General features: G+C 41.6%; 1 protein-coding gene across 1 annotated transcript in view; it reads left to right on the forward strand.

The window, feature by feature from the left end:
• Nucleotides 1-15,553, forward strand: part of rsrc1 (arginine/serine-rich coiled-coil 1) — a 279,588-nt gene that overhangs the window by 262,584 nt on the left and 1,451 nt on the right. Inside the window, exons 9-10 of the mRNA XM_078410060.1 lie at nt 5,371-5,474; nt 8,910-9,053. Coding sequence (XP_078266186.1) covers nt 5,371-5,474; nt 8,910-9,053 — 248 coding nt within the window. The remainder of the gene's footprint in view (nt 1-5,370; nt 5,475-8,909; nt 9,054-15,553) is intronic.

The raw sequence follows: 15,553 nt of genomic DNA on the forward strand, positions 1-15,553 counted from the left end.
ATGGTGATGCAAGAGTTAATTATTTTTGGCAGCGGCAGTTATAATTTAATTATCAAACTGTTGTAAAGTGCTTTTCGCTGCCTGTTGACAAATTCTCATTAGTGTAACTTAAATGGTTGGTGATCTAACTTATGGGTTTACTAAAGTTTTGAGACCACCTACGTTAAATCACTGCCCCCATTTTGTTTGTGTGTAATATGATTGTTGCGTACTGCACAGCAAATTTTTAAGTTCCCATTCAATCAACTTTATCCACTGAGAAATTACAGTGGTACTTTTGACTTATTTCTTTAAAGTACTCTCCGTTATAAAATTAAAGTTAGAGAAATTAACAGCTCAAGAAATTAAATTCTGTACACAGAATAAATCCACATAGATCCATAGTTGTTGGAAGTGTTTGTCTTTTGTCTAAAAACCAACTCCAGAACGTGTACAATTACAAGAAGTTTTGAATTGAAAATTATCCCATTACTTTTTAAATTTAAAGAGAATAAAATACAGGGAAATGTTTCAGTAAATGCTGCAGACCAATTTGTTTTTTTAATGTATGAATATAAAAATAGCAGTTTACATATGGACTATATGGGAACTTCTAACATAGTTAATTCTACCTTGTCATCTATGAGTGTAGATGTCCAAAATTCTCTATGGTTGCAATGTTTAAGATTTTCTTAAAACTGGAAAGTGTGCCCAAGAGAGGAGATCATGTTAAGTTGGCATCATATTCGGCACGGATATTGTGGGCCAGGTGGCCTTTCTTTTGTTGTCCTCCGTTCTATGAAAAACTTCAAGGTCTTGGAGACTCAGGAACAACTTCTCCACTCTTGTTTTTAGGCTTCAGAATGTCCTTCCATAAACAAGGATCCGATTCTCCTCTACCCTATTGTGGACATTGGACTTTGTCCATGAAACTTCTGCTACCATGCTGAGAACTATATTCTTCATTCTGTATCTCCCCCTTTGCTCTACCTATTGCACATGACTTTATTGTGTTTATGTATCGTATTATCTGATCTCTGATTGAATGACACACAAAACATAGTTTTTCACTGTACCTCGATACACGTGACAAGAATAAACCTACATTTACCAATTGATAGAATGGCTTCAGAACATACGCTGATCAGCCAAAACATTATGACCTGATGAGCTGAAACATTATGACAGCCTGCATTCCTCCCGTGACCACCATTAAAATGTTCTGTGACGTGTGCCACAGTAGACCTTCTGTCAGTACGGACCAGATGGGATAGCCTTCGTTGCCCTCGCGCATCGATGAGTCTTGGGAGCCCAACACCCTGTCGCCGGTTTGTGGTTTGTCCCTCCTCGGACCACTGCTGGTAGGTACTCACCGAGCACCCCACAAGCCTTGCCGTTTCAGAGAAGCTCTGACCCAGTCGACTGGCCATAACAATTTGGCCCTTGTCAAAGTCGTTCAGGTCCCCTGCATCCAAAACATCAACTTCAAGAACTGACTGTTCACTTACTGCTGAATATATCCCATCCCTTGACAGGTGCCGTTGTAACAAGATAATCAGTGTTATTCACTTCGCCTGCCAGTGGTCATAATGTTTTGGCTGATCGGTGTATTTCTCAAATGTTCTTGATCACTCAAATGCCCACCCTTCCCACCTTCAGATTGTACTCAATTTCATTCTCCCAAATGCTCACCCATTCTTCCCCTGTTCAGTACTCCCATCTTGTTTTCTTGTTTCCCACCTACCCTTTGCTTTTCTGTCAATTCCTTCTGCCATAACACTATCCATTCTTGCACGGGTGAATGCAGATCTGCAGGAGGGCTCCCACTACTTCCAGATCTTGTTACCCCTTTGTCAATTGACTGACCACCCGAAAATGGTCAAATTTAGGGAAGACCAAGAGGTGGGAATTAGTGGTGTAAAGGAATCTTAAGGGCTATAAAGCTGTGGAGCTAATAACAGAAATAGTGAGGGGAGAGATATTACTTAATTTGAGGCAAATGCAGGAGCGATGTGTGAAAGGCATTGTACAAGTTTCGATTTTGAGAACAGAATAAACCACTTGAAATAGTTTAAGCCTGAAGCCGCTGAAGGCAGACGAGATTTCAGCTGCAAGACAGTTGCCGCAGAAGCACCATAAGCAAAATTATGCTGGTGGAAATAGACAGCTTGATGATGTGCAGCTCAACAAATAAGTCATCTGTGGTGATAAGGTTGAATGCAAAATGCTTTCAATTTCGATTTTTTTTTTTACCAGGCAGAGGGATGAAACCTGTGATAGAGTTTGTAACTGGACCAAAATGTCATTTAACACGTGTTGTGTAAATGTGAACAATGCAGGGTGAAAGTTATTTCCACACCTCAAGATAGTGATTTTTGTCAGAATACATTGAAAACAAAGTTTATTTATAAAATACAAAAAAAGAGCAGCAACGCAGGTGTTATACTCCGAGACAGCTTAGTATCTGCTGTCCTCTGCTGGTTAAAGTGTTGTATTACTCGTTGACAGCCCGAGCTGTTTAGAGTATCATCCAGTGATGGTACTCTCATCTGTAGGAAGGAACTGCAGATGCTGGTTTAAAACTGAAGATAGTCACAAAATGCTGGAGTAACTCAACGGGACAGGCAGTATCTCTGGAGAGAAGGAATGGGTGACATTTTGGGTCGAGACCCATCTTCAGAATCCCGATGGTACTCTCATATTGTACCTATTCAAAAATGAAGAGCAGTCTCCAAAGTCAGAGAATTTATCATTCTCTGAATAATTTTACTACCTTCGTATTCCAGTTTCTTTCTCTGTCACCTTTTCAGTTGCTGTCTGTCTTCCTTTCTTTCTTTCTTTGGTGGCGCTCTCCCTAACATATTTAATTTCACTCTCCTTTCCATATCCTCGATGATCGCATGGATACATTACTTCGTATATCTGCTGTGTTTGTGCAGCTAAACGAAGAGCAAAGAGCAAATTTGTTTCTTTATGAGAATTAAACAAAGTTGGAATAAACAAGATGGTCCAGCTTTGTGATTAGGGTTTTAGGGATCAATATGCAGCATATTGATGAAAGAATCTCTTTAAAGAATAATTTTAGTTTAGTTTCGAGATACAGCGCAAAAACAGGCCCTTCGGTCCACCGAGTCCACACCGACCAGCGATCCCCGCACATAAACACCATCCAACACCTACTGGGAACAATTTACATTTTGATACCAAGCCAATTAACCTACAAACCTGTACGTCTTTTGAGTGTGGGAGGAAACTGAAGATTTCTGAGAAAACCCACGCAGTCAAGGGGAGAAAGTACAAACTCCATCCAGACAGCACCCATACCCAGATCGAACCCGGGTTAATGGCGCTGTAAGAGCTGTAAGGCAGCAACTCTACTGCTGCGCCACTATGCCACCCCAATAATTATTTAACAATCAAACTTACAACACGTCAGTTATAAAACAATAACATAGTAAAGACAAGTATAAATTTACCTGACCAATTTGGACACATTTATTCACAAAATGCTGGAGTAACTCAGCAGGTCAGGCAGCATCTCAGGAGAGAAGGAATGGGTGACGTTTCGGATCGAGACCCTTCTTCAGACTGATGTCAGGGGGGCGGGACAAAGGAAGGATATAGGTGGGGACAGGAAGATAGAGGGAGAACTGGGAAGGGGAGGGGAAGAGAGGGACAGAGGAACTATCTAAAGTTGGAGAAGTCAATGTTCATACTGCTGGGCTGCAAGCTGCCCAAGCGAAATATGAGGTGCTGTTTTTCCAATTTCCGGTGGGCCTCACTGTGGCACTGGAGGAGGCCCATGACAGAAAGGTCAGACTGGGAGTGGGAGGGGGAGTTGAAGTGCTCAGCCACCGGGAGATCAGGTTGGTTAAGGCGGACTGAGCGAAGGTGTTGAGCGAAACGATCGCCGAGCCTGTGTTTGGTTTCGCCGATGGACAGTTGGCTGTCTTGATTTTTTAATCTTGTTTTGGTATTTAAGGCCAACCAGCGTACTTCAGTGGTTCCACTGTGGTGCTTTGTAATTGTTTTGGGCTACAGCAGGCATCCATTCTGTTCTTGTTGTTAAAACAATCTCAGAAACTTTTACCTTGTCTTTAGTTCAATATATATGCCTGACACTTATCCTATCCAATTGTATCCTGGGGAAAATAGCTCTTCTGTTTTTCTACAAGCTTGCTATAACAGATGCTGACTTGACATTTTAACTGCTGTTGCAAATCTCTTATGGGCCTTCGAAGCCCTTTTGAGAAACATTTCTTGTGAATGTCTGAATGCAACCTGGAATGTGTCTCACCTTCAACTGTTTTAAAATCCCTTAACAGCCATACATAGGTGATGCACTTTGCTAAAAGGAATCTAAAAGCATCCATTATCCAAATGGAAAAAGATTGAGATTGCAGATGAGTGAAGTACCAAGGGATCTGAAGTTAGACATGTACAGCAAGTGTGGGAAGGAACTGCAGATGCTGGTTTACACCGAAGATAGACACAAAATATTGGGGTTACTCAGCGGGACAGGCAGCTTTTTGGAGTGAACCTTCTTCAGTTCAGCAAGTGGTTAGAAAGACAAATGGCATATTTGCTTTCATTTCAAGAGTTGGTGTCTTGAAATAGATAAGTATTGCTCCAACTGTGCAGGGTACTGATGTACAGTGCACAGTTCAGGTCCCCTGATTTAATCAAGGATATACTGGCATTGGAAACAGTCCAAAATAGATTCACTCGGCTACTTCCCATTATGACAGGGTTGTCCTATCATGACAAGCTAAATGTCGAGATGTTTTTACTTGTATCTGTGAACCATTCTGAGCTTTCAATCTTCTCTCTCTCTCTTGCCATTAGTTTGTTTGATTTTGTGGGGTTTTCTTGCCCTTTCCCTCTTGCTGTGCACATCTGATTATTTAATGGGAATGAGCCTTTGAGGATCTTTGATCTTGTTTGCTACACTTTTTCTGGAATTAAACTTGATTTAAAGATGTCATAAAAGTCAGAAGCTTCTGGTTGTGTATTTCAAGAGCAAACACCAGCAATTTTGTTTTATCCATCATTCTTTTGTCTTCTATTTTAACCCAATTTTATGGCTGAAATCCCATAATTTTGCAGCTGAAAATATATTTTACATGTTATTTCCCATGGCATGTGTTGTTATTTTAGTTTATCAATTATTTTGTGACAGTGGGAAGTACTGGAAACTTTGACTTTGCAGAGTTAGCTGAAGATCTGACACATTCAGGCTTAATTCACACAGGGGTAAAAACAAAATTCAGCCCACTGCAGCAGCCTATGGAATGACATTGCATTCTGTATTTGTATTCTCAGACCCTTTTTCAAAGTGGAAACGTTGGCCCTTTAAATTAAAATATTTTTAATTTCTCTTTTTTTTTCCAGAAACAACAATTGAAGAACAGGTGAAACGAGTGAAAAGTATCGAAGCTATTGAAAGTGATTATTTTGTCCAACAAACTTTCAGATCAAATAGAGATGTGAAAAAGGTAGGTCGTTTTTTTTGTATTTTTCAAAGAGCATCATGTCGAGTAAATGTCACTGAAGAAATGATGATCACAGTGCACAAGATTTAACATCTCTACAGAACAATAAACAGAGATGTCTGGAGTAAAAAATACATTACGTGATTGTCAGTTTTAGTGAGTTGAAAATAGATTTGGCCAATTTGAATTGGATTCAAAGGCAAATGGGCAATTACAATGTGTGGGCTTTTAAGAGGTTGGTTTGGGTAATTTAAATGGCTCAATGGTACATTATTATCATAGTACAGTGATTTTTTTTTAGACTTACAGTTCCGTGGCAATCATAACTACCATAAGATGGTAGACCGCACTGAGTCAGTACACCAGAGTCGCCACATTTCAGGTACCATCTTGGTCTCTTCAAGTCTGAAATTCTTTCCAATTCTTTATATGGATAGGAGGGGATTGGAGGGTTATGGTCTGAGTGCAAGTAGATGAGACTAGGTCAGGGAGAATGGTCGGCGTGGACTGGTAGGGCCGGACAGGCCTGTTTCCATGCTGTAGTTGTTATATGTTATATGTTAATGGGAATAAAGGTGAAGCAAACAAAGCCTGCCCTGGATGTCACAAAAGATTGAGTGTGAGGTGAAGCAGAAAAAGGGTGCACCATTGATGGAAGGTTGACAATAGGAAAGAGAATAAGGCCCAATGTAGAAAGACTAGAGAAAAGAAAGAAGGGCAAGGATGTGGCATTTTAATATAAAAATGAAAGAAAATGCCTTCTGCAAGCAGAGAAATTCATGTTGGGTAACACAGTAATGGGTAGACACAAAAAGCTGGAGTAATTCAGCAGGTCAAAAGGTATCTCTGGAGAAAAGGAATAGATGATAGGTGAAAGTAGACCTGAGAAAGGATCTCGACCCAAAACGTCACCATTTCATTTTCTCCAGGTTTTTATGTCTATCTGCAGTTGGTTCCTACATAGTAAGGGGTAGTATAAGAAAATAACTGCAGATGCTGGTACAAATCGATTTATTCACAAAATGCTGGAGTAACTCAGCAGGTCAGGCAGCATCTCAGGAGAGAAGGAATGGGTGACGTTTCGGGTCGAGACCCTTCTTCAGACTGATGTCGGGGGTGGGTCAAAGGAAGGATATAGGTGGAGACAGGAAGATAGAGGGAGATCTGGGAAGGAGGAGGGGAAGGGAGGGACAGAGGAGCTATCTGAAGTTGGAGAAGTCGACGTTCATACCACCGGGCCGCAAACTGCTTAAGGGCTGAAGTGATCTCCAGAACTATAGAAATTATAGGATTTCTAAGTGAGCTCTTTTCAGCTGCATTTTGTAATGAACAGTTTTATCAATGCTATTTTATGCCTCCATTCAATGACTCCCCCTCCTCAGGTCTTTGTGGTAAAGAATTCCAAAAGTTCACAATACTTTGAAATGAGTACTTCCTCATCTACTGTTGAATTGATCCCTTAATTTGAATCAATGCCCCCAGTTCTGGGGGAAACTGGCGGCATTGTTTCAGGTTAAGGTATCTGGACCTTAACCTGAATTCTTCATACATCAACTTCACTGTTCTACATACAATGGAAGCATGTCCTTCCTTAAATATTGAGACTACAACTGCATGTAGTATTCCAGCTGTGGTCTCTCCAATATTCTTGCAGAGAGCCAGCACAGGTTTGTTGGTTAGAGTCATATCCTTCATGTGATAATAATTTTATGATTCAATGTGCAGGTGTACTCAATGTATATCTTCCATATAATTTTGAAGATTTTATTTTGCTGTTCTTTATTATATTCCTGCATGATGGCTTCAAAATGTTACCTCTCCCTCCGACACCTTTTTAAACATAACCTCTATCAAAAGTAGCTTCATGATGTGCTGCCCCAAGAAGGTGACTGCTGTTTCACCACTGTCCAGGCCAGGCTCTCTTCTCACTGCTGCCATTGGGAGTACAGAATATACAGACGGAAGCCTGAAACTCCACCCCACCAGGTTCAGCAACCAACTATCAGGTTCTTGAACCAACATGCACAACCCTAATCGTACCTCCAAATCAGAACATTATGTTTCAACTCTTACACAACCGTGGAGTTTTTTAAAAATTGTGTTTTACACTAATGTCTTGTTTTCTTGTACAGTCTTTTCTCTTTTCGAAATTTTATGTATAATATATGTCTACTTTGTGTTTATCTGAATCTGTGTGTCTTTGATGCCGCTGCAAGCAAGACTTTCTTTGCATCTGTACTACCATATGCATGTGACAACAAGCTCGACCTGACTAATGGCTGCTGTTATTTTTTTAATTTATTATTGCGAACTGTTCAAAATAAAGTCAGAGCATGCTGTATTTGAAAATGTTCTCACAAAAATGGGAAAGAATCTGCTTTGTGGGATATTATGACACAAGATATGATGATCCACTGTCATTCTTTCATATAGGGAACAAATAAGACATTCTCATATCAAAACTGATGAGTGTTCTTGTACAGTTACACAAGCAAAAACATTAGGAATAGAAGCAGGAGGAATTCTGTGCACCATCCAGTCAGATCTTGGTAGAACTTGTGCCTCGTCCTGTCTTTTCTTCAAACCGTCTGATTGGTCTGACATTCAAACATCTATGGCAATAAGGCTTGTTTATTCTCAGTAACATAGCCCTATTGTTCGCAAGGCTAACACCCACAAGCTATTGGTTAAAGTGGCTGTAAAAAGATGTGTTTATTCCACGTAAGACTATTTTGCTGAGAATTATATTTGCGTGGTCAATAATATAAAAATAATTTATCTTGTTTATTTGGACAGATAATCCACTGTTCATCCAATATTAGATTTGTGATTTTATTCATCATTATAATTTACAAAATGAGGGTATCATTAATAAATATAGTATTTTATACCGATTCGTACCAGGCCATGAGAAGCTGGAAGCTGGAATGAACTGCTTTCAAGTAAATGATGTGATAGGGGACAGTTACGAGTCAATTGCATTACTGTGGAGTCCTGCCTAGAGAAAGAACGGCTGATTTTTAGAAAACTTAAGTGAACCAGATAATTATTTTATAACAATCCAGTTGTTTTGTTATCTGTTTTGCACTATACTTAAAAAAACAAACAAACTATTAAATGAATTGGTTTTAAATTGCCCATCTATCTTTGTAAAGATTTAGCTCATGCATCAGGATTATCGGTCCAGATACTTCACCAATGATGAAGAGTCTTTGACTGGAAATGTTAACTCTGTTTATCTACATGCAGATGCTGCCTGACCTGCTGAACATTTCCAGCATTTTTTTTAAAAATTTCAGGTTAGCAGCATCGGCAGATTTTCTTCCAGTTACTTAACCACTTTACTAAAATTCCCATGATAGGATTTGATGACAGAAGATTCACTTTACATTGAGATTTAAAATAATATTTATGGTTCTATCTTTGCCTCTATTTTAGATACAAGAACCTGCAGAAACTAAACATGAAACCACTGTGCTGAGCAACCGAGCAGGTGATTTTAGCATTGAAATCAAACAAGAGGTTGATTATGTTCCTTCTGCCATTAAATACCAAGATGATGACTCATTGGCTCACCCAAGTGTAAGTATTGCCGGATTAACTAAAATATAAATTGATGATTTACTAATGATACTGAAATTAACAATTGTGTAGCCAAACAATGTAAATATACTGAACCACAAGTGTTATCTATTTTTATTTTATCTCTATTTTTGTATACTTTCAGCTCTAAATCATTTGAGGTTGAAATTCTATTGAATATTATTTCTAAAACATGTGGTCCCATTTTAACGTTAAATTCCTACAATGGCAGAATATCTTAACTGTTGATAACAAATTACTTCATGCAATTGAAGTGGCATGGTGGTGCAGCGGTAGAGTTGCTGCCGTACAGCGCTTGCAGCGCCAGAGACCTGGGCTCAATCTCGATTACGGGTGCTGTCAGTGTGGAGTTTGTACGTTCTTCCCGTGACCGCGTGGGTTTTCGCCGAGATCTTCAGTTTCCTCCCGCACTCCAAAGACGTACAAGTTTGTAGGTTAATTGGCATGGTGTATGTGTAAATTGTCCCTGGTGTGTGTAAGATAATGTTAATGGGCAGGGATCGCTGGTTGGTGCGGACTCAGTGGGCCGAAGTGCCTGTTTCCACGCTGTATCTCTAAACTAAACAAAATAATTCAGTTAACTGTAGTTTCTTCTCCACAGCATGGAAAAATGCTACCTTGATAAATCTAGTACCATGAGCACACTGTTATGATATATTTCATTGCAGTATTATTTTGTGGGGATAAAATCATTTAGTTTTATGTCCAAACCAGCAACAAAACAGCAAAAATTAATTAGTATTTGTTGTATACTGTTCTTGCAGAATCCCACACAAGTAATCTAGACACCTATCTGTCTGATGTGATTCAAATGATCCTATCACTTGCTCTTCACCATTAACTCCTTGGTACGTCTAAATGCAGTGGCATCCAATTAATGGAGCTAAAGTAAATCTTATTGGCATTTGAACATGGTAAAATATGCCAAAGCACTTTACCAAGCCAAAGCATGGTAAAATATCACGCCCATTACTTAAGGAGATGTTCTGGCAGAAGTTTAGCAAAATATGTATTGATGTAAAAAGAAGGGCATCCTTGTTCTTCAGTGGTTGAGATCCTTTGCTAACTGCTTCACACATCCCTTCTTGCATATCCTCCTCCATCTCCCTTCAAGATGAATGGATTTTAATCTATATTTGAAACCAGGCATCCTCCCTTACAAGCTGGATCGCTGTGGCACATGAAAAGTAAAATGTTTTTCTTTGATGCTCGGACTTTTAGACTTTAATTTATTTATTTGAGTTTATCAGGAGGATCATTGGATTGCAACAGTTGATCAGCCAAGGAAATCATGAACTTCTGTGAGCAGCAGTAAACATAGAAACATAGAAAATAGGTGCAGGAGTAGGCCATTTGGCCCTTCGAGCCAGCACCGCCATTCAATATGATCATGGCTGATCATCCAAAATCAGTACCCCGTTCCGGCTTTTCCCCCATATCCCTTGATTCCCTAAGCCCTGAGAGCTAAATCTAACTCTCTCTTGAAAACATCCAGTGAATTGGCCTCCACTGCCTTCTGTGGCAGAGAATTCCAGACTCACAGCTCTCTGGGTGAAAAAGGTTTTCCTCATCTCAATCCTAAATGGCTTACCCCTTATTCTTAAACTGTGCCCCTGATTCTGGACGCCCCCAACATCGGGAACATTTTCCCTGCATCTACCCTGTCCAATCCTCAAAGAATTTTCTGTTTCCATAAGATCCCCTCTCATCCTTCTAAATTCCAGTGTATACAAGTCCAGTCGACTCATTCTTTCATCATACGTCAGTCCCGCCATCCCGGGAATTAACCTGGTGAACCTACGCTGTACTCCCTCAATAGCAAGAATGTCCTTCCTCAAATTAGGAGACCAAAATTGCACACTATGCTCCAGGTGCAGTCTCACCAGGGCCCTGTACAACTGCAGTAGGGCCTTCTTGCTCCTAAACTCAAATCCTCTCGCAATGAATGCCAGCATGCCATTGGATTTCTTCGCTGCCTGCTGTACCTGCATGCTTACTTTCAGTGACTGATAAGGGCAAGAATGTGGATGTTGTCTATATGGACTTCAGTAAGGCATTTGACAAGGTTCCACATGGAAGGTTGATTAAGAAGGTTAAATCGTTGGGTATTAATAGTGAGGTTGCAAGATGGATTCAACAATGGCTGAATGGGAGATACCAGAGGGTAATGGTTGACAATTGTATGTCAGGTTGGAGGCCAGTGTCTAGTGGAGTACCCCAAGGATCTGTGTTGGGTCCACTGTTGTTTGTCATTTATATTAATGATCTGGATGATGGTGTGGCAAATTGGATTAGTAAATATGCAGATGATACTAAGATAGGTGGTGTAGTTAATAATGAAGTAGAGTTTCAAAGTCTACAGAGAGACTTGGGCCTTTTGGAAGGGTGGGCTGAAAGATGGCAGATGGAGTTTAATGCTGATAAGTGTGAGGTGCTGCATTTTGGTAGGACAAATCAAAATAGGACGTACAGGGTAAATGGTAGGGAATTGAGGAATGCAGTGGAACAGAGGGATCTGGGAATAACTGTGCATTGTTCCCTGAAGGTGGAATCTCATGTGGATAGGGTGGTGAAGAAGGCGTTTGGTATGCTTGCCTTTATAAATCAGAGCATCGAATATAGAAGTTGGGATGTAATGTTAAAATTGTACAGGGCATTGGTGAGGCCGAATCTGGAGTATGGTGTGCAGTTCTGGTCGCCAAATTATAGGAAGGATGTCGACAAAATGGAGAGAGTACAGAGGAGATTTACTAGAATGTTGCCAGGGTTTCAGCACTTAAGCTACAGAGAGAGGTTGAACAGGTTGGGTCTTTATTCTTTGGAGCGTAGAAGGTTGAGGGGGGACTTGATAAAGGTTTTTAAAATTTTAAGAGGGACGGACAGAGTTGACGTGGGTAGGCTTTTCCCTTTGAGAGTGGGGAAGATTCCAACAAGGGGACATAGCTTCAGAATTGAGGGACAAAAGTTTAGGGGTAACATGAGGGGTAACTTCTTTACTCAGAGGGTGGTGGCTGTATGGAATGGGCTTCCGGTGGAAGTGGTGGAGGCAGGCTCGATTTTATTATTTAAGAGTAAATTGGATAGGCGTATGGATAAGAGGGGATTAGAGGGTTATGGTCTGAGAGCAGGTAGATGAGACTAGGTCAGAGAGAGTGATCGGCGTGGACTGGTAGGGCCGAACGGGCCTGTTTCCGTGCTGTAGTTGTTATATGGTTATATGGTTATATGATGTACAAGCACACTGAGGTCTCGTTGCTCCTCCCCTTCTCCTAATCTTACACCATTCAGATAATAATCTGCCTTCCTGTTCTTGCCACTAAAGTGGATAACCTCACATTTATCCACATTATACTGCATCTGATATGCTTCTGCCCACTCACCCAACCTATTCAAGTCACCCTTCAGCCTCATAACATCCTCCTCGCAGAACACACTGCCACGCAGCTTTGTGTAAACCGCAAACTTAGAGATGTTACATTTAATTCCCTCATCTAAATCGTTAATATATATTGTAAACAATTGGGGTCCCAGCACCGAGCCTTGCGGCACCCCACTAGTCACTGCCTACCATTCTGAAAAGGACCCGTTAATTCCTACTCTTTGCTTCCTGTCTGCCAACCAGTTCTCTATCCATGTCAATACCCTACCCTCAATACCATGTGCATTAATTTTGCATACTAATCTCTTGTGTGGGACCTTGTCAAAGGCCTTTTGAAAATCCAGATACACCACATCCACTGGCTCTCCCTTATCCATTCTACTTGTTACATCCTCAAAAAATTCCAAAAATGAGTCACGCATGATTTCCCCATCATAAATCCATGATGACTTTGACCGATCCCATGACTGCTTTCCAAATGTGCTGCTATAATATCTTTACTAATCGACTCCAGCATCTTCCCCACTACCGATGTAAGGCTAACTGGTCTATAATTCCCTGTTTTCTCTCTCCCTCCTTTCTTAAAAAGCGGAGTCTCATTGGCTACCCTCCACTCCACAGGAACTGATCCGAAGTCGAGAGAACATTGGAAAATAAATACCAATGCATCCATGATTTCTAGGGCCACCTCCTTGAGTCCTCTGGGATGCAGACCATCTGGCTCTAGGGATTTATCTGCCTTCAGTCCCAACAGTTTACCTAATACCATTTTCTGACTAATGTGGATTCCCTTCAGTTCCTCCCTCCCATGAGATCCTTGGTCCCCAAGTATTTCCTGGAGATTGTTTGTGTTTTCCACGGAAAAGACAGAACCAAAGTACTCATTTAACTGTTCTGCCATTTCCTTGTTTCCCATTAAAAATTCATTTGTCTCTGATTGTAAGGGACCTACATTCGTCTTCAGTAATCTTTTCCTTTTTACATAGCTACATAAACTTTTACAGTCAGTTTTTTCTTTCCCGCAGTTCTAAATTTCTCACATTCCTCTGGTTTGCCGCTTCTTCTGGCCAATTTATCTGCCTCTTTCTTGGCTTGAACACTATCCTTGACTTCACTCGTCAGCCACGGTTGAGCCGCCTTCCCCGTTTTAATTTATTCGCCAGACAGGGATGAACAATTGCTGGAGTTCATCTAAGCGGTCTTTAAATCTTCGCCATTGCATCTCCACTGTCAACCCTTTAAGTATAATTTGCCAGTCTATCCTAGCCAATTCTCTTCTCATATCTTCAAAGTCTCCTTTATTCAAGTTCAAGACCCTTGTCTTGTTGTCAAGACCAGGGGCCTTGCACAACAAGATCGCTAACTAATCCTTCCTCATTACCCAATAACCAGTAGGATGGCCTGCCCTCTAGTCGGTTCCTCTACATATTGGTTTGAAAACCCATCCTGCATGCTGATTTAAATCGAAGATAGACACAAAATGCTGGAGCAACTTAATGGGACAGGCAGCATCTCTGGAGAGAAGGAATGGAAGACACCTCGGGTCTCAAGAAGGGTCTCGACCCTAAGCTTCACCCATTCCTTCTCTCCAGAGATGCTGCCTGTCTCGCTGAGCCACCTCAGCATTTTGTGTTCACCTTCACCTCAAACCTATCTCCTCTGTTCCTCGATTCACCTACTCTGGGCAAGTCTGGCAGTTCGGACTATAACACCCACCACCCTTTGCATGTGAATATAATGCAAGTCATAAGGAATAGGAGTAGAATTCTGTAAGAAGGAACTGCAGATGCTGGTTTAAACCGAAGATAGACATTCGGCCCGTCCGAAGAAGGGTCTTGAACCGAAACGTCACCCATTCCTTTTCTCCAGAGATGCTGCCTGTCCCGCTGTGTTACTCCAGCATCTTGTGTCGACCTTTGACCCATCAAGTCTACTCTGCCATTTAATCATGGCCTGATCTATTTCTCCCTGCTAACCCCCATTCTCCTGTCCTTCTCCCCATAAACTTCTGACACCTGTCGGATGGAAAAGCATGGAGCTGATCTTTGTTTTCTGTACCGTTTGTTTTGGTTTCTTTTAACCACACCGAGAGAAGAAGAAGTCCTTGGTGTCCAGTGGTCGCTCCCCCACCTCTCAGGAGGTGAACCCTCGAGCTCCCAGCCCGCACCCAACTAAGGCCGGCGGTATGCGACCAAAGAGTGGGCTGCAGTTTGAGACATCCATCAGGGTCTTGTTGTGTTGATCAGAAGTTCAGATGACCAGAGGATAGCTGTGGTCGGAACCCAGACTTTGGGATATTGGAAGATTAAAAGGTTTGGGGATCACAGTTATATCTGAGGAGGGCTGGAGTGGGATGGAGGCTGTGAGATGTTGGTGGGAGCTGTTGGTCATAGGATGCAAATTAAAGTGGATTTCGCTGATATGGGATTTTATCCAGTACTGCTTTGAGAAAACCTGATTGTCCTGGGAGTGATTAGCAGTGGCTGTTCCATGGAAATATTAAATCTTCCTCTACAGTGATAGAAAAGGAGTGTTGCATGGGGGAATAGAATCAAATTTCAATATTACTGCACTGAATTTGTGTTCCACAAGCAAAAGATTGGCAGCTTTGTCTCTTCCCAGTTCAAGTTGGTGCATTACAATCTCCCATCTTTAGACTTTATAGAAACAGTGTGGAAACAGTCCTTTTAGCCCACCGAGTCCACGCCAACCAGTAATCGCCCTGTACACGAGCCCTATCCTACACTCCAGGAACAATTTATTGAATTCAATACTTTATTGTCACAGGGAAATCCTTTGCTTGCATACCCAAGGTATGCAAATAGTCACCAATAAAGGGCGCTTACAAAGTTACAAATTCCCCCCCACCCCGCGCCAGTTCCCCCTTTGTTCTTCCCACCCTTGCCCCTCCCTCACAGCGGCCCTCCAGGCCAGGTCCTCCCACGTCGGGTCCTCCATTGTCCACTGTTCTTCCCCCTCACGGCGGACCCCCACGCTGGGTCCTCCTTTGTTCCTTCCCTCAGTAGTGGCGTCCTCACTTCCACGTGTCCGTGCTTGTCCGTCGGTCAGCGCCATCATCGACTGTCGCACTGACCTCTCC

This window comes from Rhinoraja longicauda, chromosome 13, assembly GCF_053455715.1.
Source record: "Rhinoraja longicauda isolate Sanriku21f chromosome 13, sRhiLon1.1, whole genome shotgun sequence".
Classification (NCBI taxonomy): domain Eukaryota; kingdom Metazoa; phylum Chordata; class Chondrichthyes; order Rajiformes; family Arhynchobatidae; genus Rhinoraja; species Rhinoraja longicauda.